Here is a 24,364-nt window from a genome sequence, read left to right as displayed (position 1 = left end):
AAAGAAAGGAAAGGTTTTTTTTTTTTACATCATTTGACAGCACTAATGTATATGTGTGTGTGTGTGGGGGGGGGGGGGGGCACTTTTGTTGTTGGGTTCACTCAACAACCAGAAATGCTTTTATCAAATATTTGTAATACAGTGGTACCTCGGAGTTTGAACATAATTCGTTCCTGCAAATTGTTCAAAGTCCGAATTGTTCAACCTCTGAAACTTTTTTTTCCCATAGGAAATAATGTAAATGCAATTAATCCGTTCCCAAGCTCCAAAAACAGAAAATTCCTATTTCAGTTTCTATTTATGTTTTTTACATGTACAGCACAGCACAGTATTTAAACAATAAAAAATACCTTACCTGTTGTGGTGTGATGGCATCAGTGGATGATAAATGCTATGTTAATGCTTGTGTTAGTTCTGTGCTGAGTTTGTATATTATACATTTGGCATATTGTTAGACTACTAAGCGGTCCTTGCGTGCGTTGTTTAACATCAGGCACGTTGTTGAACAGCTAAGGGGGGTCCTCGTGCCAGTATTACAGAAGTAGTCACGGTAGTTACAATGGCGCGATAATCTCCTTCCTAATTCCACTGTGGTTTGTAGCGCTGTATGTTTTTCTTTGTTGCCACTGTTGTCTTTCTTTGAGCCCATGGCGAAGGAAATTGCCATGTGAAAATCTAAATGCTCTCGCGAGCATGGAGCACCTCCGGGAGTAATCATGAACTAACTGGAAATGAGCAGCGCATCGTCTCAACTACCGCAACGTGAGCATTCTGCATTGCTCGGCTTTGCTCGGCTACCCGTTTTCAAGGTACGTTCGGCTTAGCTTGCTTTGCTTGGGTGTTCAAACTCCGAGGCATTTTTTACTCCTTTTTTTTAAGTCCGATTTGTACGAGTTCCGATTCAAATTCCGTTCAAACTCCGAGGTTCCACTGTATTAGTAATTGTACACTCCCTGACGGTCATAGACCATTTCATTTAAGTTCACGAGTGAATTTTGATATTAAAGGTGCATGTCGCAATATTGACACAAATTGGAGTGTTTAAATAACCACATTTTTCACCCACACATGCTTTAAGAATTGTATAATGGACAGGAGGCACTACTGTGGCACAATGGATGTTGCCCCTATTTTCCTGTAGAGTGAAATAATGATCGGGACTTCGGGACCGAAACTTTAAAGTTTGTAAGTCTGGCGCGTGCGCGCTCTCTCTCGCTCCGCAGAAGCGCTGGGAAGGCTGTGTTTGGGAGTGTTTCTACGAGTCCATGGGAAAAGACAAGCATGTGCCACAGCGGTTATAAAAGTTTGTCAAAAATACTAATAAACCAATACTGCAGTGCGACCCTCTGTCTCCCGGTGGCTCCTTTTGTTCGACCATCAGGCCGAAAGTTTGGCGACATGCAACGGGAGTTGTGACTTTAATAATACCGTGCTGATCTAAAGTGGTTTAGGGGGCGAGTTGCCTGTCCCAACTGATTTGGGGCAGGAGGCTGCTGACTTCAATGGACCTAATGTGCGTATTTTGCGGAAGGAAGTCAGAGTATCCGGAGAAAACATATTCAAGCAGAGGGAGACAAGGCAAACCCCATCACAGGAGGACCTGAACCCACGACCTCTTGATTGCCAGGCAGATGGGCTGACCCTGTCATAGGCGTCAATTAATTTAGAGTAGTCATCTCCACATGTCTACAAGTTGGAGAATGATGAGTGCACGTTAAGGATGAGATATAAAGGCCCAATTAATGACAATGCAAATCAGTGGCCATCTTGCAGCCGTGGAGCTATTTTCCCAGCCGAGCTGAGTGATTCTATATGTGGGGAACGGAAATCACATGGACCAGCAAAAAGCTGATCAAGAACAAATTGACACCACAAGATGCTGTATATATTTATTGACACAATTCCCGCTACGGAATAGCCTTGGTTGCATTTCATTAGTGGAGGTCAATGAGTAGGAGAAAAGAAAAACTACAGCCAAGTTTGTGCTTTGATTTTCTGACCTAGCCACAAAGTAAGCACAATAATTTAATGGTCAACACAGCGCTAGAACATTACACAGAAGATCCTTAAAGCCCATTTATTGTTCTAAGAATTTTCCAAAACTGCTTCATCCGATTTTGCAGACGTTGCAATTTTGGCCAAATGTATAAAACATTCTGCTTTGCTCATGAACGTTAAATGCATTTTACCACTGCAGAGTCGAAAATAGCCATAATAAACAACACATACAAAATGTTACAAATACATCCATCATAAATATTAAGACACCTTTTCGGCCAGCCAACAAAGGGGATGACAGAATTTGGCAGATTGACAGCAAACAGAGGAGAATGGAACAGCAGTCGGTTTTGGTTCATGTTGTTTCCTCCTCACCATCGCACCACCTGACTGTTATAGTCCTCCGTAGTGGCAAGCACCTTCATGTCCTCCTCCTGCTCGTCCTCTTCCTCGTCTCCTCCTAATCTCAGCAACTCTGCCAGGTAGGTCCTGTGCAGACGTTGCCTCTCCTGCCGCCGCCGGAGACGCTCCGCTTGATGCTGCTTTTGCCGGTTGTACTGATAGCGCTGCAGGAAAAGCTCCTTGGCGTACTCGTAGAGCTCCACGTCGAGGGCGTTCAGCCCCTCGATGCGCCACTGCACTTTCTTGTTGATTCCCACGCTAGCGGCGCGCGTGCTATTGATTTGCGTGAAGGGCCGAATGAAACGCAGGTTGAACGTCCGCTCGAATAAGTGCTGCGTCTTTCGCTGGTACTCTGTCAGGCCGTAGAAGGCCATGTTACGCAGGTTGGCCTTGGCGCTGGCGAGCAGCACGCGGCCTCGTTCCAGCTCGTTCATGGACGACATGTTGTAGCAGCCGACGAGGCTGAGGTCAGCCAGCATGCGCACCTGCCGGTTGTTGGCCAGGTTGGATGGGCAATTCATGAAGTCTGCCAGGGTCACGCCGGTCCAGTCCTCGCCGCTGTAGCAGGCCGGAAGTTCGTCCTGAGTGGGCGGGCGGCCGTCGCACATGTGGAGGGCGGTTTTCCAGGTGGCGCCACGCTGTACGTGCTTCCACTCACTGAGGTAGCGTGACACGGGGTCACGTAGCATGGTGATGTAGTAGAAATTCCTGCAAGGAAAACAGAAAGTACAAGATGAGGTGTGTGGCTTTCAAGCAACAGTTCCTGATTTTGTACAAGTATTTGATGAAAGGCCTCCCGCCCCTACTGTTTGTACTCATTCACTTTAAATCCAGCACAGCAGAGGCGCACAGTTTTTAAACATTGTGGAAGCAGAAATAGGCTCACAGTCCATACAGAAGATCAAAGCGAGCAACAGGCATTTATGAGGACCCGCAAGCAGACCTCCTCTTGCGGATAAAGTAAATATAAATCGCTATGAAGTGGGCACTTGAAGATTAGTTTCAGAAGGTTCGTCGACAGTTGTTGTCATTTTTATGAATGAAACACGACAGCGGTGTCCAAACTCGGTCCTCGAGGGCCGGAGTCCTGCAGGTTTTGGATGTTTCCCTGCTCCAACGCACCTGTTCCAATGAACAGGTTCATTATCGGGCTAATGCAGAGCTTGCTTATAAGCTTCAGGTGTGTTGAACACCACTAAAATACGACATCATCAACCACCCATATCAGTGCAGCACAGAATCTGTCAGCCTGCGCCTTGATCAAATTCACGAAAATCACTTCAGCCCCTGCGCCACAACTTAGACCTGGTATCACCTGGTCTAAAGTATCATGCATTTTCTGTCACCAGATTGTTAGGTGCTCCAGCATGTAAAAGAAAATGCTTTTGGTTTGTAACGCTGAGCATAGTGCAGTCTGCCAAATTCCCAAACACGGTTAACTAGACTTGACTTAAGATGCGCCAGTTTTTACACCAAATTAATGTGCGCCGTCTATGAAAATAGTGTAATGTGTGTAGTGTGCTGTGCTGGTCAATTTAAGCACACCACACACTATAACAACAGAAAGGACTATTACGATTACTGTTTTTTCCATCAGGGCCGCCGTGCCCTCTACGCAGAGTACGCATAGTGTGTAGGGCACCTTCGTCCGTGTGGGGCCCCATTTGCCTGTGTATCACTCGTCGTGCATGCATTGGATGTGACATTACTACGTTTGTTTTCATTTAAAGGCATGAAGAACCCATGTATTGTGACTGTGCGAAAAGTGCGAAAACTTGTTTGAAGCAGTATGTGGCACAACAAAAGGTTGGGGTTGGGTCTTTAAGCCATGCAAACTATTATTGTTGCATGAGAAATGCCCCCCACCCTGCGAAAAAAATAAATAATTGGGGGCACCATCACACTTTAAAGCTTAGGGCACCCAAAGGGGTAGCAGCGGCACTGTTTTCCATCATGTGTGAGGTCTTTTACATTTGAAAAAACTGGTTAAGATATTAAATGTTGATATGTGTGTAGCTGGCTTTAGATTATTACAGTACCCTCTTCCTCAACATACCATTGTTTTTGTTAAGTTGATCAGTGAATTGGGTACAAGCAATAGCTGCATTTGAGAGATACATACTGTATGTACAGTACAGTATATGAGTTCTTCTTAGGGATGCACCACAATGAAATTTTTGGGCCGAAACCGATAACCGAAAATGAGAAACGCTTGGCCGAAAACCGAAACAAATTTTTAGTTGCATTTTATATTTAACGAAAGTTGCCCCCTTGAATGAACTCTGATGAGAAATCAACATTTGGTACCTTTACAATCACTCACAAATGTTCGCCCCCTCAGTGGGATAAGTAAAATGAGTCAATGTGGATTACAAACCCAATTCCCAAAAAGTTGGGACACTATACAATAATAATAATAATTGTGAATAAAAACTGAATGCAATTATGAGGAAGTGCCAAATTTCAACATTTTGTTCAGAATAGAACATAAATGACAGGTCAAAAGATTATCATTTTAAGGGAAAAATATGTTGATTGTAAATTTCATGGTGCCAACAAATCTCAAAAAAGTTGGGACAGGTAACAATAAGAGGCTGGAAAAGTCAATTGCGCTTATAAAAAAAAAACAGCTGAAAGACCAGTTACCACTAATGAGGTCCATTGGCAACTTGATTGGAGTATAAAAAGAGCTTCTCGGAGTGGCAGTGTCTCTCAGAAGTGAAGATGGGTAGAGAACCACCAATTCCTCCAATGTTGCGCAGAAAGATAGTGAAGAAATACCAGAAAGGTGTTTACCAGCGAAAAATTGCAAAAAGTTTGAAGTAATCATCATCTACAGTGCATAACATCATCCAAAGATTCAGAGAATCTGGAACAATCTCTGTGTAAGGGTCAAGGCCGAAAAATCCTACTGAATGCCCATGATCTTCCCGCCCCTTAAAATGCTTACTGTAAGGGAAATCACAGAAAAGGCTCAACAATACTTCCAGAAAACTTTGTGGGTGAACACAATCCACCGTGCCAGCCGCCGTTGCCTGATGAAACTCGACAATATAAAGAAGAACCAAAGCAGACCAAAAAGCGTAGGCGTTTCTTTGGGCCAGGGGTTATTTCAAATGGAGTGTGGCAAAGTGGAAACCTGTTTTGTGGTCAGACGAATCACGATTGGAAGTTCTTTGTGGAAAACTGGGGCGCTATATCAAACTGACTAAAGAGGACAAGGACAACCCGAGTTGTTATCGGCACTCAGTTGATAAGCCTGCATCTGTGATGGTATAGGGTTGCATGAGTGCGTGTGGCATGGGCAGCTTACACATCTGGAAAGGCATCGTCAATTAAGAAAGGTTTATTCAGATTGGAGAACAACATATGCTCCCATGCAGGCATCATCACTTTCAGAGAAGATCTTGCATTTTTCAACACGATAATGCCAGACCACATGCAGCAACAATTACATCATGGCTGCGTAGGAAAATGAAATGGCCAGCCTGCAGTCCAATTCTTTCACTTCTAGAGCACATGTGGTGCATCATAAAGGGGAAGGTGCAACAAAGAAAGCCCAAGACAGTTGAGCAGTTACAGTAGAGAGACGCGTGTTGGACAAGAATGGGACAGCATTCCTATTTCTAAACTTGAGAAACTTGTCTCCTCGATCCCCAGACGTTTGCAGACTGTTGTAAGAAGAAGAGGGGATGCCTCACAGTGATGAAAATGGCCTTGTCCCAACTTTTTTGAGATTTGTTGACACCATGGAATTTAAAATCAACATAGTTTTCCCTTAAAATGATACATTTTCTCAGTTTAAACTTTTGACCTGTTCTCTATGTTCTATTCTGAATAAAATAATACAAATTGGCACTTACACATAATTACATTCAGTTTTTATTCACAAATTATATAGTGTCCCAACTTTTTTGGAATTGGGTTTGTAAATGATATCACATATACAAATACAAGTACAGGAGCTTATTTGAAAGAGCTTATGCCAGTGAAACATTGATGGAGAGAGAGGTGAGTGAGTACTTATTTGGTTACTCTAGTCCAGGGGTGGGCAAACTTTTTGACTTGCGGGCCACAATGGGTTTGAAATTTTGACAGATGGGCCGCACCAGGAGCATTTGGACCTCATAGCACAGTAAAAACACACAGATATATGTACAACCCAATTTACTTATAGTGTGCATTTAGGACTGCGTTTTTCAAATGTGCAAAATCCACATATTTAAAACAGCTTTTCCAATAGCTTCATTTTTATTGTTTTAGCTCAACTTTTGCTGTGTTTTTATGCTTTGTAAAGTGACCTTGGGTGTTCTGAAAGGTGCTGTTTTTAAATGAAATGTATTATTATTATTATTATGATTATTATAAAATAGCCCTAATCCAGGTAGTACGTTTGCCTCAATGAATATGCAAGATGCGGCATTTACACACTATTTGGCAAAGTGGGAGGAGAAATGTAAATAGATTATAATAGCACATACACTGTGATCTGTCAAACCTGGTGACTGCATCTATTATTAATAGATTTCAATTCAAGGCGTAAAGTTAAAAAAAAAATTTCCATTGGCCCACCCATTTTTAACCCGGGCCCACAGTACGTGTGACACATGCGGCTGCATGATAGCCGCTGCTGCCTGTCACGCGCTGAGGACAAAGCGCGTACATCCAATCAGTCTCTGACCACTTTTCCATCTCCGTGGGGGACGCATAGCACACGGTGTTTGTGCAGCAGCTCAAAAAGAAGCCAAAAGCCAACGAGGAAACGCTCATAGAAGTGCTCGACGCACGCCCCGGGGATGTATTCACCAATATCAACAGTCTCCTGCATGCGCGCTCCTCACCTCACCCATGACAACATGTAGAAAGACTATCTTCAGCTGTCAAAAGGATCAAAACACGCAACAGTGCCACAATGTTGACTGATAGACTGAACTCTTTGTCCCTGCTTTCTTTCAAAAAAGAATTGACCGATTCTCTGGACTATCAGGACATTATTGCTGTGTTCAACACAAAACCGTGCCGTCTCCTGCTGTAAATGTCCAAATCCAGGAAGAATTGTATTTTATGAATCAGTTATCTTGAGTTAAGCTTACTGCCATTCTCCCGTTTATTTTAATAAATTGCAAACGTTGTTATGAATGTGCCCTGCGTATCTTTCTGTCCCCTTTCTGTGCGTAAACGAGCTTATCAGTGAGACCCCGACCCAGTGATCATATTTTCCGGATGTGTAGAAGTTACACAGCAGTGACTCTGGTGTAAAACATAATCTGCACAGGAGTCTGAGGGAAGTGGATCCCAACACCAGTCATAATTAAAGTCGTAATTAAAGAAGCGAAATAACGCCATAAAAAATGTGTGTTAAGAGCGGCAACTTAATCGCTGTCCTTGGTACCCGCGGTAAAACACTATTAGGGACGTGAAGGGAATTTTTTTGGGGGATATTTTCTCTGGCCCACCCATTTTTCCTCAGGCCCACCCACAATAAAAATTTTGGCGCCGCGGCTGGCGCCACCTATTGGTAAAACGCGGGCATTGCAGGGACAAAATAAAATTAATAAGATAAGATCCACTGATTGTCACACCCATCTAAGTAGGGAGAAATTTGTTCTCTGACCCATCCCCTGAGGGAGCGGTGAGCAGGAACAGCGCCACGCTCGGGAATCATGTGGTGATCTAACCTCCCAATTCCAACCCTTAATGCTGAGTGTCAAGCAGAGTGGCAATCGGTCCCATTTTTATAGTCTTTGGTATGACCCGGCCGGGAATTGAACCCACGACCTCCCAGTCTCAGGGCAGACACTCTAACCACTCAGCTACTGAGCTGAACAAAAAAAAAAAATTGATTTTTTTTCTAGCCTTATTGGATAAGTTCGGCAGGCCGGATTGAAACGCATAACGGGCCGTATTTGGCCCGCGGGCCGGGGTTTGCCCATGTCTGCTCTAGTCTCTTATAAAGCGCACACAACAAGTGTGTTTCTCAAGTGTTTTCAGGTTTTACTGCATTAAAAGATCTCTTTCTCAGAACAAGTGCCTCTTGTTTTCCATTTCTTTCTAGTCGGTTCAGTCGAACAAAGGACTTAGCTTGTTTTATGAGAATATGTTATTTCCCGTGTAAGTTTTTTTTAGGGCCTCAAGACAAAGGTCTTGAGCCCTTTTTTTTTAAAGGGCTACTAATTTTTTATTTGTATTTTTTTTTGTGCTAGATTTTATGTTTTTTCACAGTTTTATTTATTTTAATTTGTTTTAACTTTTCCCTGCAGCACTTTGAGTTCTCTTTTGAAATGTAAAGTGCAAGTACAAATTAAATGTATTATTATTATTATTATTATTATTCCTTTCAGTCAAGCACCATCGTCAAAGTATGCAAATGGCGAACTAACTGAACCACATCCCAGGGGTCAGATGCATTTTATTTAATTAATTATTGCAAATTTTGAAAACATAAAGCGCCATTCATTCGGAATTGATACAAAACATATAATGTCACTGTCGCTAGTCATTATAAGTTAAATTGTCTAGCCCAGGCTCCAAGATGCCCCTCGACCAATGTAAGCACAAATTGCTGTCAAAATGTTATTGGAGATGGCAAACAAGCTTCAAATGTCTGCAGTTAAATAGTGTGATACGTGAGTGTATGAGGGGGTTGAGGACTAACGCAATATCAAGAAATTGTGTTTTTGAGGGCTTGGCAATGAAGTTGGGTTGCCACTGCAGGTTGTTTGTCATTTCCTTCAGCTGATCACACAATCTACCTCCTCCAGAGTACATCTCTGCAAAAGATGAACTCTGCAAGGCTATATCGTTTTTGAACTCAGCCTCCATTATTCAGTTGAGTTGAGTGATTACCAAAGCACAGCTGAGGTGACGCAAGGAGTCAGCTCTCAGTATTTTTCCAAACAACATACTTAAAAAGGAAATTGAAATTGTACACAAAGATCGGGTGACCTTATGGTTATCAGTGGCAGAAACCAAAAGAAAGGTTGCACATGTCATACTGCAGATTACCTCTTGTGAGTTTTCAGGCAACAGCAAAACAAAGTACTTCACATTCAGAGACATTGTGAGGAGGGAAAAAAAAACACCCATTGGAAAGCTTGTCTAGTCTCTTTCCAGCACTTCCTTGTAAAGATACAAATCACAGTGTGGCCGACGGCCAAAAACAAAACACATAATTAAATATTGACACTTTTTTTTCATTCCACAAAATTCTTTCTGTAAGATATTTAGGCCTGCCGCATTTGTAAATCTTGTTTGATAAAATGTCTCCAATTTACGCAACCAATGTCAAACAGAAACAGAATATAGAAATCAAATGCCATATGCTCAGCTGTATACGGCACTCACTGGCCCATGGCTACAAGGGCAAATTTTAATGAGATTGATGGGTGTTGTTTATTTGTTATAAAATATCATTAAAATATGTATACTTAATGTTGTTTTTTATTGTGATTGTAGTTTTCAGTGGTGCAGAGCTGAACTCTATCATACTAAGAATGGTGATATTACCCTATTTGATTAGCTGTCCTGTCACGGTAAAATTTGGGAAACAGCTTTTAGTTTGTGCATAGAGGGTACAAGATGATGTTTGCAAATGCTTTATATACAGGAGAAACCAAAAATAGTCAAGGCAAAGTGAATTATGGACTATGCTAATACGGACACACACACACACACAAACGCACACACACTTGCAGGCTTCTCCTCCTTGTGCTAATATCAGCGATCTAAAGATGATGACCGCAATCCAACTGGATCAATAAAGAACCATGCAATATTGCCCTGACACTTTCATCTTCACCTATTGATAGTACCAAATGTCACTAAGTTCTCCACTTTTTTTTGCACAAGGGATAAAGGCTGGATCAAACGATGATGGTCAATAACAATTGATGTTTTATGAGGCCTTCTTTTGTTGCCTTTTTATTTGCAGCACAATGACTGGCAGAAAATAAAGATGGAAAGTTATGACAAATTTACATGAATGTTGGTTCTGTCCACTGCACATTCTTAATCTTAACAGTCGCAGTCTCTCCCATCTTGTGCTCCAGCCTGGCATATTCCTCTTCACATTGCAGCTCCCTGCTCATAGGCCCGGTGAAGAAAATGCTCTGTGAGGTGCCTGATTGATCAGTCATCTTATGAGCTTTAAATGTGTAGACTGCGGCTTTAATAACTTGATCATCGAGTTGCAAATTTCCTAGCTGTTATCACACGCAACACGGCACTGATTGCAGAAATGCAATGAAAGGTTTACCTGTAATTAACTTGTTATGCAGTGGCGCCTTGAGGTTTGAGCGACCCGATTTACAACTTTTTGCTTTGACTTTCAAGCACAAACTTGAGATACGAGCGCTACATGGTGGGGATTTCAGATAGAATTAGTAAATATTTAAAAAGCTGCTTCATGCGGTTTAGTTAGGAATAGCAATTGCTGTTTCCCATCAACGGTTCACTTCAGTTACAATTAACAGTTGTGACATTATTTAACTCATTCACTGCCACTGACAGCTATAGACGTAAAAAATTTAATTTTAACTATTTTTATTAGTTTTACTTTTTTTTTCATTTTTGTTAACAAGAGTATGAAAACCTAGATTTTTTTTTATACATTTAGAACAGATATAAAATTTGTGATTAATTGTGAGTTAACTAGTGAAGTCATGCGATTAATTACGATTACAAATTTTAATCACCTGATGCCCCTATTTTTTAATAACCTTTTCTTAAATTTTTTTTTTTTTTTAATTTTTAATGGGGTTTTTTAAGGAAAAAAATATAAAAAAAATTAGGGGCGTCTGCGATTACAATTTTCAAACATAATTAATTGTATGACTTCACTAGTTAACTCACGATTAATCACAAATTTTATAGCTGTTCTAATACAAAAAAATCTAGGTTTTTATACTTTTGTTAACAAAAGTGGGAAAAAATGTTAAATTAGAAATAGTTAAAAAAGAATTTTTGACGTTTATAGCCGTCAATGGCTGTGAATGAGTTAATGTGCTATTTTGTGCCTCCAGCACTTCATAAAGCAGCCTGGCCCACCAGGAATTCACCCGATTATCCAGATGAGCCACGGCCTTGCACTCAAGTGTTAGTTTTTTGTTTTTTGTTTTTAAATACTGCATGGATGTTCGAAGAGATGACACATGGATGGAAAAGAAGTGAAAAATGTTTGAAGACATAATGAAAAAAAACCATCAGTAAACACATTCTGCACCGGTAAGTGAGAGAAGAAAGCATGCTGGCTCGACAACATGTTTTCTAAGCCAAGAGAGCCAAAATGAAAAGCTTTTCTGAGCTTGACTTCACAAAACAGTGCCTCACTGAAGTCAATAATGTTAGCTTAATAGCTTGTCTACAAATATAGTGTGGCACTAAATGAAAGACATCTTACAATTGACGGAGATATACTAGATTTGATCATTTTACCATTTAAAACAGTCCCTGGCAGCAGCGGCTTGGCAGGCACACCAGAAAATCAAATAAATGTACATAAGCAATCAGTTTTCCATAATAAGTCCCCTGGGCATTATTTTATTTTGAAATGGCTTGGTCAGAACCAACAAAAAGCCAAAAAATGGTCAAATAACGCCCAGGGGTTAAAAACAAGAGTCAAAACTAGGTTTGTATTTTTGGTAACTGATTACGTGGGAGAATAGATGACACAGACATCTGCTTGACTGCAAAAGTAACGGTATACATGACATGTACAGGCATTACGTGTTCAGGATGTATTCCCTTACATTTACGAAAAACTAAAACGTCAAATTACAGGTAGGCTACATTTATTAAAAATGGCCAATTGTTGCTAGATTACAATTTCCATGTGGACAGACTGATACCACCAGCCCGGTTGTTTATTTGAGCCCTCAAGCGCAACAATTGGATAAATTGTCATAATACGCAGGCAGGGCATAGGCAAACTAGGCGGTCGCCTAGGGTGCCATCTAGTGGAGGGGGTGCCAAATTGCAGGGCAAAAACAAAAAAAAAGATAAAAAATATATTCCCCCCTCAGGTTTTCTAAAATAAAATATGTAAATGACCCTGCTATTATTTTTGTTTTTGCATTTTTGTATTGCAGAATTGCGTTGTTTTATTGTTCTATTATAATATAGTTTATACTTTTATTTTGAAGGATACAGGAAAAGGTCATAAACCGGTAGGAAATGACGTAAGTAACCGACGTACTGCCATAAGTGCCATTAGTAGTGCCGTCTTCCAAGTGCAGAGAAGACATGTGTGCGCCACAGGAAATCTGAGAAAACTTTAAAAAGTTTAAAACTAATTCAGTGAACGATTCTTTAGCACCTGGCTGAGAAGGGAATGAGGTTTGTATTGGAGCAATGTTTCATTGTTTAACTAATGTTGCTATATTTCATGTTCATTGTGTAATTTACTGCATAGTAAACGTTACTGATTTCGTTCACTGGAGTGTGCTAACGCTCCTTGGTAAATATTTAGCGATGCTATTCCTCAAAATTCTGTTTTATTGACTAAGGATCTGTATTTCTGTATGGTTTATTTTTGTTTTAGGGTATTTATAAAGGCAACAGGTAAGGTTAAAATGTTTATTTACAATATAAATTGTACTCAGGAGATTAATAATTTAAGGCAATTCATTTATAGTATATGGTAGGGTGAGCAAATGTGTCCTCTTTTGACAGGGCAGACCATGTTCTTACGTCCTGTTGGGGCGTCCGGGGTTTTTATAAATTCCTGAAAATGTCCGGTTGGCATTGCGTGTCTAATAGGAGGTGAACTGTGTAACTGCGACTGGTACCAAAATTTCAAGGCCGGGGCAAATGTCCTTTTTTTGGGGAAATGGGAATATGGTCACCCAAGTATATGGCTTAAATGCGGTAAAAGGATACACAAAACATATTGTTTGAGTTATTATTGGCATTTTTTGTTTATTTGTATTGTAGCTCTTACAGTGTGTTCACACAAACGAAGGTTTAGTAAAAGTTGTGAACCATCAGTTGGAGACCTTTATTTCAGCCGAGGATGCTACAAAATGTTATAGGGCATATATATTTTATTTATTTTACATTATTACATTACATTATTTTTGTATGTTATATTATACAGCATATATATTTTATATAATAATTATTTTTTCATGACTTCTAGTCCAAATAAATATGAGATCATGACCTGGCACCCTGAATCTGACCTGCTGCTGCTGTTTACAGTGAAAGGTAGGAGGGAGGAAATGAGTAAAGGCTGACCAGCATTTAATGTTTGGAACATATACTCACTGAAGGACTGATTATATTAAACAACATTTACAATAAAAACTGTGAGGTGTCACTATGTAGCCTACGGCAGAGCTAGCTGGTAGCCCGCTGCACCGGCGCTAACATAAGTCAAATGTTACTCTTCTACCATAAACCACCAACAGATTTACTAGTTAAACATAATAATAGCAATAAAATTGGCTAAACTTGTCACCAGGATAAAAGTGCAGAGGACGACGTCGTCACATATCGTCATCATCAACGTTTCATAGTTATGGTTATGTGTGTGCGCGCACGCTTATCTATCTATCTATCTATCTATCTATCTATCTATCTATCTATCTATCTATCTATCTATCTATCCATCCATCAATCCATCCATCCATCCATCCATCCATCCATCTATCTATCTATCCATCCATCCATATGAGGTGTTGCGTTCAGGGACAGGCTAACTCATGCAACTAAGAAATTTCAAATGGCCTTGTACCAATCAATCAATCAACAAACACATCCCCCACCCACCTATCAATTCATCCATCCATCCATCATGATGTCTATCTATAGTTATATTGTATAATCGCTATATACTGTATCACAGTAAACAAGTGGTTGGCTTGTCTAAAAACAAAAAGACCAGACAAATATATATTGTAGCGATATTTAATTTATTTTGTCTTCATTAGCATATTTAGTATTGGGGTAATCCAAAAATAATTAAAAATAGTCAAGTTACATTACTTTTATATTGCACTCTAAAAAGAGAATTGTTGAACCAATTTAAGATTACAAGTTGAATTGTTGACCAACTTAAAACATTCACTTCAATCGGTAACACTCAAATGCATTAAGTTAGGCCAAAGTGAATATATTATATATATATATTATATCCTTATAAAGTGTTTAATATTTCATAAGGCGTTGGTGATAGGGTTACACAATGCACCGGCCTTTCCTTCTGCCACATTTACCTCCCTCTCACTATGTGGACTGCCTTTAAAAGAGAGCAAAGGCAACTAACAGCAAATGATCAATATTTGCCTTGTTAATTAATTCATTCACCATTGCATCGAGGGCACCAAGCATGTCACACTAAAAGCCTTGACTGAAACTCATCTAGCGTATCCTCTTCAAATGGAACGTGCAATGTGATGCTTCATGTGATCTTTATTTCAATTCATTAAACACACTCTTTCTGCCTGCCACAATGGGAGAGGTGACTTGTAAAGACGAGATGTAGATTGCACATAACTCAGAGTGTTGATTAGCACTATCACACTTAGAGCAAACCCGTTCAAGATTTTTGCGCAAAGTCGTCTCCGGGAGGGGGAATTATCGGCAGAGGTGACAAAAACAAACACTTTGTTTACTACAACTTGCTCTCTCCAGTAACAAGAGGAATTTGACAATGATCCTACTTGAAATAGATAGAATATTTATATTATATTAAATCATTTATTAGGGAAAAAACACAAGGATGGGGAGAGTATGCAAACTCCTCAAAGGAAGGCCAGAGCCCAGGTCCAAAACCCCCTAACCTCAGCACTGTAATGAAAATGCGCTAACCCCTCATCCACCATGCCACTGTAACTTCAAAATATTCTTTAAAGATAGTCAAAATATGTAAATAGTTTCAACAGGGAAGCTACTGAGCCTTTTTGAAGGTCAAAGACATTTAATTATGTCTTTGGGTGGCACCGTGTCTCACGGGACCTCACTTCAGCGAGGAGCAAATAATCAGCACGTGTTCCTTATCTTTGGCTTACAATTAAAAACAGACCACACTTGACAGAAAAAGAATGTGAGAAGAAAACGATGAGAGGAAAAAAGTACTTTGCTGAAGGATACATTTGCATTCAAGATTGCATTGTCACTTGTTGACAATAGAAGCGCAGGGTGTTTTGTTGTTCTACATTTTACAGAGGTGAACTTTTTACACTACGTGAGAAGATTTCATACTTTAGTCAGATGTGTGAGGTGTTTTTATGTTTTGTGTTATTGTATTTTAGTTAATCTAAAAATAAAAATGTCTTATAATTCACCTGTAGATGATGGACGTCGTGATCATGGAAAAGAACATGCCGAATGTTTTTGCATGCCAACAAATAGATTGGCTTGGCCTTAGAGGTTCCACAGTACTGTACAGTGAGCGGAGAGAACTTTAAGAGCAAACACACAATTTGTCAGTGAATATCCCTCCCTCCACTTTGTAACATAACCCATGGTGGGCAATGAAGGCAGAGACACTGCATTCTTGTCATATACGAGGTGCTATTTTGGACCAGATGGACTGGAAAAAAGGAAAGTCTTCCAGAGAAAAGAGGGACTGTCTGGGAATATATGTGATGATTTTGCTGCGGTAAAAACTAGGTGACTACATGAGGGACTGCAGTCAAGACAAATAAAATAGCATCACTGGAAAGGTGACAGAGTGTGTTTTGGAGGGTGGGGTGGTGGTTGTGGTGGCGGTGGGGGGGGGGGGGGGGGGTTATTCCTTGCATTCCCAGAGTGACTTTGTCTGTTTTGAACACACATTAGATGCATAGCATTCAGGAAATCTACACTCACATCACCCTGGCTTATGTAGCTTTAGAGTCTTAGCCTTAACCTTTGCTTCACATCTTAATCTTGCTTCCGTGTGAGGTGTCTGCCTAGATGTCCTCCATGTCTATATAGTGTATATACAGGAAAAAGAAATGAGATTCTGGAGTCAGTAAAGGTCACTCCAGCCTACGCGAATAAAGGGATTTCTGAAAGGCTGCTGGAAGGAGGTGCATTTTGTGCGAAAATGCATCATTACTGTAGCTCATGACCATCATTTTATATATCTCACATTACAGTACCGTAAAAATAATATTAAAATAAAGACAGTGAACTTCAATCTATGAAACTGGATTTGTGAATTAATCTCCCCCTTCTTCCTCCCATGTATAATAAAATCTGATTTTGAGTGCCCCTAATCCTCCTAAGGAGTGTGGAGATTACCAAGATCCTCTGAATATTTTACATTTCTCACAACGACTCAAGACCTGGCTCAGTGTCACAATGTCCGAGGGGTATGTTTTACGTGAGCTTTAACTATCATTTAAAAAAATTTAAAAATTATAAAAACATTAAACTCACCCCACATCCTACTTCACCCCCCCCCCCACTCCAATTTTTTTAAAATATAATTTTAACACAACAACCTTACACAAATCTTTGCAGAACCTCAGAAATAATGATGAATTACAGTAGAATGTCTTTTGCTCACACACAACAACAAAAATGCTAAAATAATAATGGCTTCCATTTCCAACAATGAGCAGATTCAAACTTTTCTTCAAGATTAGTAATGGGAATAAAATAAAGACAAATTATTAAGAATTATCAATGCTTGGGATATATTGATGATTAATCACATCACAATAGACCAGTCCTGCTCAATTTATGTGTATCTCATTCCAGGAAGAAGAAAATATTTTGCACCTCCGCAACTAGGGGTGTGAATTGCCAAGTACCTGGTGAATCAATTCGTATCACGATTCATAGGTCACGATTTGATTCGATACCGATTAATCCCGATACAAATCTATAAATTGATTATTGCGATTTTTTTTTTACTCAAACTCAGTTAATTTGTACATGTACACTGTAAGATTTGTATGAAAATGTATTTATTTATCTGAAAATTCTGTCTTATAACTGAGCCACTGCAAACAGGTTGCAGTCTGTTTCATGTTTGAACAGCACTGAATTAAAATATTAAGGTTTAATGTTCCATTAATATAACATGCTTAATGTGTGAATTCTAACCCTAAGTAAGACGTTTTGTTGAATATTCCCATAAAAAATGGATGTTTAAAAATCTATTCGGCTGCATATCGAATCGATTCGAGAATTGCGCGCTGTAATTTCGCGACTCTCCGTCACAATTGTAGTATCACTTGTCTATATTATTGTTCTTCCGTACACCTCTGCAGAGGAGTTAATTTACCTTGCACACTCTCTGACAAAGACAGCACCACTGCCACCTACTATAATGGATGTGCAATTACACTTTTATGTTCTAGTATGTTAAAAAAAAAACATGTTTCCAGGAATATGCTTTTTTTGGTTACATTTTAGAAAAAAGTGTAATTGCACATGCACTGCAGTAGATGGCAGTGACACTCATTGTCAGAGTGTGCTCAAGGAGTATTAGTGCTAAGGTTTTTTTTGTTTTGTTTTTTTGCACCGAGAATGGGCACATACAACCTAGAACGAGAGATATGAAGTATAGTGAATAAACGCTTAACAGGGATGAAAAGAAAGTCGGGCAGAGACAAAAATATGTTAATAAAGTTATTCCTTGTGCAACTTTATCTATATTCCTTGCTTTTTTTGTTTTTCTTTGATGTAAATAAGGATGCAATATGATGCAGATATATACAGTAATTGCAATAAGATTTTAGACCAATCACTATAACAGCGGAGAGTTGTGGGGGTGCGAAATGTTTTCCTTGGGGGCGTAACGGAAAAGAATTGGTAAGCACTGAATTAGTTTTATGGGAAAACGAGCTACATTCACACAGCACAAATCCTCCGGGCAACATCTGTGCTTTTCAATACTGCATGCATGAAAATAGGAATTTATAACTTTCAGAGAGAATGCTTCTGCCATGCCATTGAAATGTATAAGAAGATCAGTTCTAATTATGTGAGTTCTCAATTTCCCCCATCAAGGATATGGTATGGTGGCCCTGAAGTACAAAACACAACAACTAAACACAACAGCAAATTAAAAAAATAAATAAATAAACAAAAATCACAAAAGCATCTAAAATACCATCACAAGTCCAGATGCAGCCAGGCAGGCATCACTGGCTGGCTGGAAAAAAATGAGTTGTTATTGTCGTGAAGAGACACGCAATGCAGCTGCAGGACCTCTCGGAAGTGCCTAAAATAAACTGTGGTGTCAGGTACTGTAGACCTATCTACCCACAAAAGGTGACTAATCACAGCATATGATGTACACTCTCTCCGAAGCAGCGGTGAGTAAGAATTGAACTCAAATGTCTATGTTTCAAAAGACAGAGCTATAAAGTGCAAAATGTGCTATCTTGAGGAGTTTGTGGCAAGCAGGAACTGTCATCACTTAACCAGTCCGTTTCCACTCGTGAAATCATTAAATGAGTCACTTGTATGGAAACATGTAAAACAAAGATGATTAATTGTGAATTTGAGTTTAATAAATGATTTAATTTGCTCCCAAAAGTGTATTCCCACCAACAAAACTGTCGTTGCATGGACAAAATTATTGAGACACACCTTGCAATCAAGCAATCATCCATCAAGGGGCGGGGCTAAGTATGGAATCACTTAAACGGCAAGTCAACCCATAAATGTTCTTGACAATGGGGTATATGCCACGGAGGAGGCGGGACGTCCGACTTCCGTATGTCACCTACGCTGTTTCCGGTTACTGTTTGTGACATAGAGGCCGAGTCCCAATACTTGCACTTCAACCCTTGTGCCTGTCGAGTGTGTAGTGTGTCTGTCTCTGAAGAATTTCAGAGAACTAAGACACCCAACACACTCGCACCAATCAACGGGAACGTGCAATTGAGGGGCACAAGGGTGGAAGTGCGAGTATTGGGACACAGCCTACATGTCACAACAGTAACCGGAGATAGCGTAGGTGTGTGACTTACGGAAGTCGGAAGTCCGTGGCATCTACCCCATAGTTAGTCAAAACATGGGATACTGATTCATATTGTGTTTGTGGAATATGAATAAAGCAGCAAAATCAAGGAAATGGCCACCCCCTGAGATGGACAAAAATGGGTGTATTTTGCTGCTTAACTCACATTCTGCAAGCACAATATTAATCAGAATGCTGTATTTGGACTATAAGGGGCAAATCCAACATAATACTGTCAAGTAAAAAAAATGGGTTGACTTACTCTTTAAGGGCCCTAACCTCAAGCCCATCAAAATCCTTTAGGATAAACAACATCAGAGAGTGTGAGATTACTCGTGTATTTTAAGTACAATGTCAAATATACCAAGTGCACGGTACAATTATAATAAGGGGTGAACGAGCCCTTGAGCGCTATCTAGTGGTGAACTAATAATTAATCCATTTTAAAAAACGCTTTTTTATGTCAGTAGTATGCAAAAAAAATATGTTGCATCACATAAACCTATTTTTTTATATATATAGCCTACAATCCTGGGTCTAGTAATCACTAATTATATTACATGGCTGTAGTCTCACCTTGCTTGAGCTCCCATATTTCGCTCCCATCTTCCTGCTACAGATGCCCAAAGGACAACTTCCCGAATGTAGTTATGCTGCATTCGGGGATGGTCGGAAGTCTGACCTTTCCAACTTCAAACCAGGAAGTGTGTACCAGAACGCCCCCTTGAACTCGGAAATTTCACTTGAGAAGTCGGGGGGGAAAAAAGTACCCCAACTTCACCGACGGACTACAATGTAACGTCACTCTACAATGGTGACCCCTTTGGAAACAGACTGTGAATGGTAAAACACAGTTTATTCGAGTACAAAACTAGATAGCTTTCTTCATTCATAAATATTTTATATAACGTCACGTAACACAACATATGTGACAGTATGCCGCTATCTCCCTGCATGAAATTATACGATGAACTACTGAACTGTGTGAAATAAGATAAAAACAATAAATGAAGCAAAATTGTGTGAAGGTAAGTTTGCTGGAGGTAAAAATGTGTTTTGATAAATAAATAAATAAATAAATAAAAAATGTATTACTTCCCGCCATTTTGGTCGTTTACTTTAGCCTCGAACACTTTCAGGTCGGAATTGGGAAAAAACAACTCGGATTTATCCAACTTCCGATCATCCTCGAATGCAGCATTGGCCCGGGTGGTGCTTGCATCGAGTGTCGAACCCAATGGGTTGACTGTTGCTTACTGGGAACTGCAGGTGGTCGTCACTAACTCCCGTGATTCAGGCCCGTTGGTTGTAACTTTCTGCTTTGTTCTTGCAAGCTTTTACTAGCTTTTTTTTTTTTACAAGCTCCTCCCGCTAGCCGTTCTTGTTAGCCACTTCACCCTATGGTTCCGACTAACTCCCACTAGCCGCTCTTGTTAGCTGCTCCTGCTAATTCCGTCTCGTTTCGGTGTCACTCGCCAGGCTGCCAAGTCGCCGTCGCTGACCGAGATGCTCGTTTGCTCACGCAAAATAAGAAAAAATGTGGTCTCTCTGAGCCACCGTAGTGTGTGCTCCTGCGTGCCAGACTGATTCCTTTCCTTTAACAAACATTCAAAGGATCAAAAGCATCAAATCATATTGCAGATGTAATGAGTGAATTTCAACACATGGCAGGCCGTGCCATTAAAATGACAGAATACTGATTTTTCCTTGAGTAATTCCCAGGCTGGCCACTTAGTGAGGCAATGCCATTTAGAGAACACACAGTGCCAGTGTAAACGAGTGCAGATTTCCTACAGTCCATTATGTCAAATTGACATCTATCGACTTATGGAGTGTTGATTCTGTCTTGATTCAAAGAGCATCAAATTCAATCTGATGGGTGTCTGAAGGTTGGATAATGGATTCTTTAAGGGAAGCATTCTTGAAAGCACTGACCTCCTTTGTCGCTCCTCTTTAACGCTCTTAGGAACATATGGAGATTTGCTTTCGGAACCTTTAACACGCAGACGGCACACCTCATAGCACCCAACCCCGCTTAAGTGATTTACTCTGCAGGGCTTAACTCTTGGGCTTCTGTAATTACAGTAAATTGAAACAGACCTGCGGATGAGCTGCCTTCTTGAACAGTTTGCTTAGAGGCCTGCAGGTGACTGGAGCAACAATATAAAATGTGTCAAGTGTGTTTGTAGTGCATCTTGAATTGATCTGCGCCGTGTGTGATGTGTCAGTTTAAAGCATTTTGACGCCTTCTTAAAATAATTGATGCAGTCATTTTTCTAGTTTTATCTGGAAAATTGAACCATTTGCATCATGAGATTATTTAGGCAAAAAAGAAATAGCAAAAAAATTACTTAGGCAATTATTTTAAGAGGGTGACGATTTGCAGGTAATGAGAATTATGCATCATCCATCAGTTGTTTGTATGTTGCCTGTTTAATAGTAACCATAAGCAGGATCGTTATACCTGCTCTCTTGTCACTCAGTTACTTTGAAAGTCCATTATTGTAAAAGCAAAAAACAAAAACAAAAAAACCCACACATACACAACTTTTTTGTATTGTACTTACTGTTTAAAGGGATTATCACCTTCTACTTTCTTACACTCCTTCAAGTTCACTGAATTTCCACCTCCACATTAGGATCTCACAAAAAGTGGCCTTTTTGTAAAACAGGTTGATATTTCTGTAACTATGTTATATTTTTGGTCATTACATTTGAATTGCCATCAGTTTGGTCACTTTTTAAATGCTTATAAAATTAATTTTATTTGATTTATTCTGTGTGAGTTCAGATATCATCTTGAGCAATAACTGAATTAAAGGGTGTGTGTGGGGGGGGGGGGATACAAATCATTCACTCAGTTGATAAAATTTTAATTGCAACTAAACCTTTTCTTTGGCTCTGACAAGGATGTTATGCTTTTTACATAACTTTAAAAATGGTGCTGATCTGCATAAGGAACGAGGGTAGTATTAATAGAGAACCTAATATGTGCATGGGGCCAGAAATTAAGTGACCAAACACAGGGGTAGTAGGCTATACAAAACTATCCATGAATTTTAGTGCTGATCAAAGGATGCCGCAGTGTGCATGAATGCCATTTGAAATGAAGTGAATAGTAAGCTTGGCAGCATCCTCACCTTTTTCTCTTTTGGGAACTCTTTTTGTCCCGCTTGTTCATCACCACGGGAACGCAGCTGGTTAGCTCGGTCCAGTCAGCGTGCAAGCCGCAACTCCAGCCGGTGGAGAAGCGAGAAAAGAGCCACGACTCGCTTTTGCCGGGCCGGTGACACGTGCATTTCCTTTGGCCGGGCGTGCATTCGCAGGGCTGCTCCAGCTGGATGTTCTTCACCAGGTGGCGTCCGAACGTGGTCCCTCCGGTCTTTTGGATGTGCAGGAACACCATCACGTCATCTCCGCGGATTTTAAAGTCCACGTGTCTGTCCAGGTCCCGCTCCGTGAAGTTAAATGTGAACGCGGTCTTGTCGGCGAGGTCCTCGTCCGGCTGCTGCTCTGTTTGGAGGGATGAATATTGCTCGAATATGCCGCTGTCTTCACGTCGGAAGTAGCAGGTGTTGCTCTCCGCGGGGCATACGTACTGGTAGCCTATCATGAAGCATAGCACGGCTGCAATGGGGACGAAGATGAGTCTACTGAACTTCTCCTCCATGGTGCATGGAACGCTCACTGCGCGGACACAAGTGAGACGTAATCCTCTTCCCGCGCGCCTGGCATGCTGCGGCTCGGCTCCTCTACGGTTTGGGCAGGGCGGTCCCGTTAGCTGAAGTCCCGACAGCAGGTGAGCGATGCCGCTGCTCGGAAGTCTTGCTCCGGGAAAGCTTCACTTGCCAAACTTGATGCCGTTACGTTGTGAACAAAACGCACGCACCTCTTACACATCTCTCTCTCTCTGCTTCAGTTCAATTAAGTGGCGAGCACATCACATGTGCTCAACTGCATAAGGAGCGTTACTGCGAGTGCGTTCGCCAGTCCTGACGAAAGTCGACTTCTGTATGTACAGGTATGTAGAGACTTAACTTGTACTGCCGTGCGGCTGAAACTCTGCGAGACGGGAAAGCGGAAAGGGATCAGCACAAGCTTCCGCTTATAGGTTCTTTCAAAAATAAAACTCGATTTTGTTTTCATACGAGTCATTCCAGAATTTTCTGCCTCCTTCCTCATTACTTTCTTGAAATTTCAATAATCAATGTAAAATATAGATAGCACCTGTTGAGTCAATTAGCCTAGCCTACTACAGTAGGACTGTGGTTCCATCCATCCATCCATCCATCCATAGTGCTTTGATGACCAAGCTAAATTTTAAATAAATCAACTTCCATTGGTAGGCCTATATGATTTTTGTTGATATGTCTTCCTTGTTATTGCGGAAACGTTTTGTTTTGTCACAAAATATTTGTATAGTAGTAATGATGCACTGATGATGTGTCTTTCAACCCAGGTAACCTATTAAAACCTTTTCAGCCATGTATAAAAAGCAGTCCATCCATCTAGGAACAGAAAAAAGTGAGTTTCATGACTCAGCAGAAATGACATCATCAAGCCAATTACTCTGAACATGGGTCTACTCTTAAGCTGTCCTCTCTTTATTTGTTCTTCTGTTTTAATGTTTTCATTCGTTATGTAGTGTGTCACCCAAAACAATGTTGTACCGTTATTCATATTATCAGAAAAATACATCAAAGCAAAGATTCATTAATTTTACATAATTAGTTTAGCTTGGAAAGTGCACAAGACAGAATATGTAGATCAATGCATTGTATTGCTTTTATTTTAAAGTTGTTTCCGGAAGCGTGTCGTCGTGGTATTAGGGCTGACGACGTGCTCGTCTATTCAGAGATACAGCAATATAAATGGCCCAAACTGCAGCGGTAAAGTTCTCCAGCCATCTGATTACTTTTCAAAAGCGTAAATACTACAGCCCGTAGACAGCTGGGGTAGGCTTCAGCGCCCCCGCGACCCTCGTGAGGATTAGCAGTTCAGAAAATGGATTAATAGACTGTGCACACTTTGATACTGACAGCCTGACTAATTTGCCGTTAC

At 40.4% G+C, this 24,364-nt stretch overlaps 1 protein-coding gene across 1 annotated transcript; it reads right to left on the bottom strand.

Moving 5' to 3' along the window:
* Positions 1-1,877: 1,877 nt before the first annotated feature.
* Positions 1,878-23,371, bottom strand: LOC144040719 (heparan-sulfate 6-O-sulfotransferase 3-B-like). Its single transcript, XM_077555143.1, has 2 exons — positions 22,444-23,371; positions 1,878-3,108 (listed from the first exon to the last, which is right to left on the bottom strand). Exons 1-2 carry the CDS (start codon positions 22,971-22,973, stop codon positions 2,370-2,372), a joined length of 1,269 nt encoding a protein of 422 aa, XP_077411269.1. The 5' UTR covers positions 22,974-23,371; the 3' UTR covers positions 1,878-2,369.
* Positions 23,372-24,364: the final 993 nt, after the last annotated feature.

The sequence above is a fragment of the Vanacampus margaritifer genome, chromosome 1 (genome assembly GCF_051991255.1).
Source record: "Vanacampus margaritifer isolate UIUO_Vmar chromosome 1, RoL_Vmar_1.0, whole genome shotgun sequence".
In the NCBI taxonomy this organism is placed as follows: Eukaryota; Metazoa; Chordata; class Actinopteri; order Syngnathiformes; family Syngnathidae; genus Vanacampus; species Vanacampus margaritifer.
Note: the sequence above shows the minus strand (reverse complement) of the source record. Positions and strands in the feature narration are given on the sequence as shown.

Bases quoted from the DNA above. Each gene is read 5' to 3' on its own strand.
- LOC144040719 (XM_077555143.1), bottom strand. From the start codon at position 22,973: ATGGAGGAGAAGTTCAGTAGACTCATCTTCGTCCCCATTGCAGCCGTG. The intron at 3,109-22,443 runs GTGAGGATGCTG...TTTTCCTTGCAG, and splicing joins AGTTCCCAAAAGAGAAAAAG to GAATTTCTACTACATCACCA.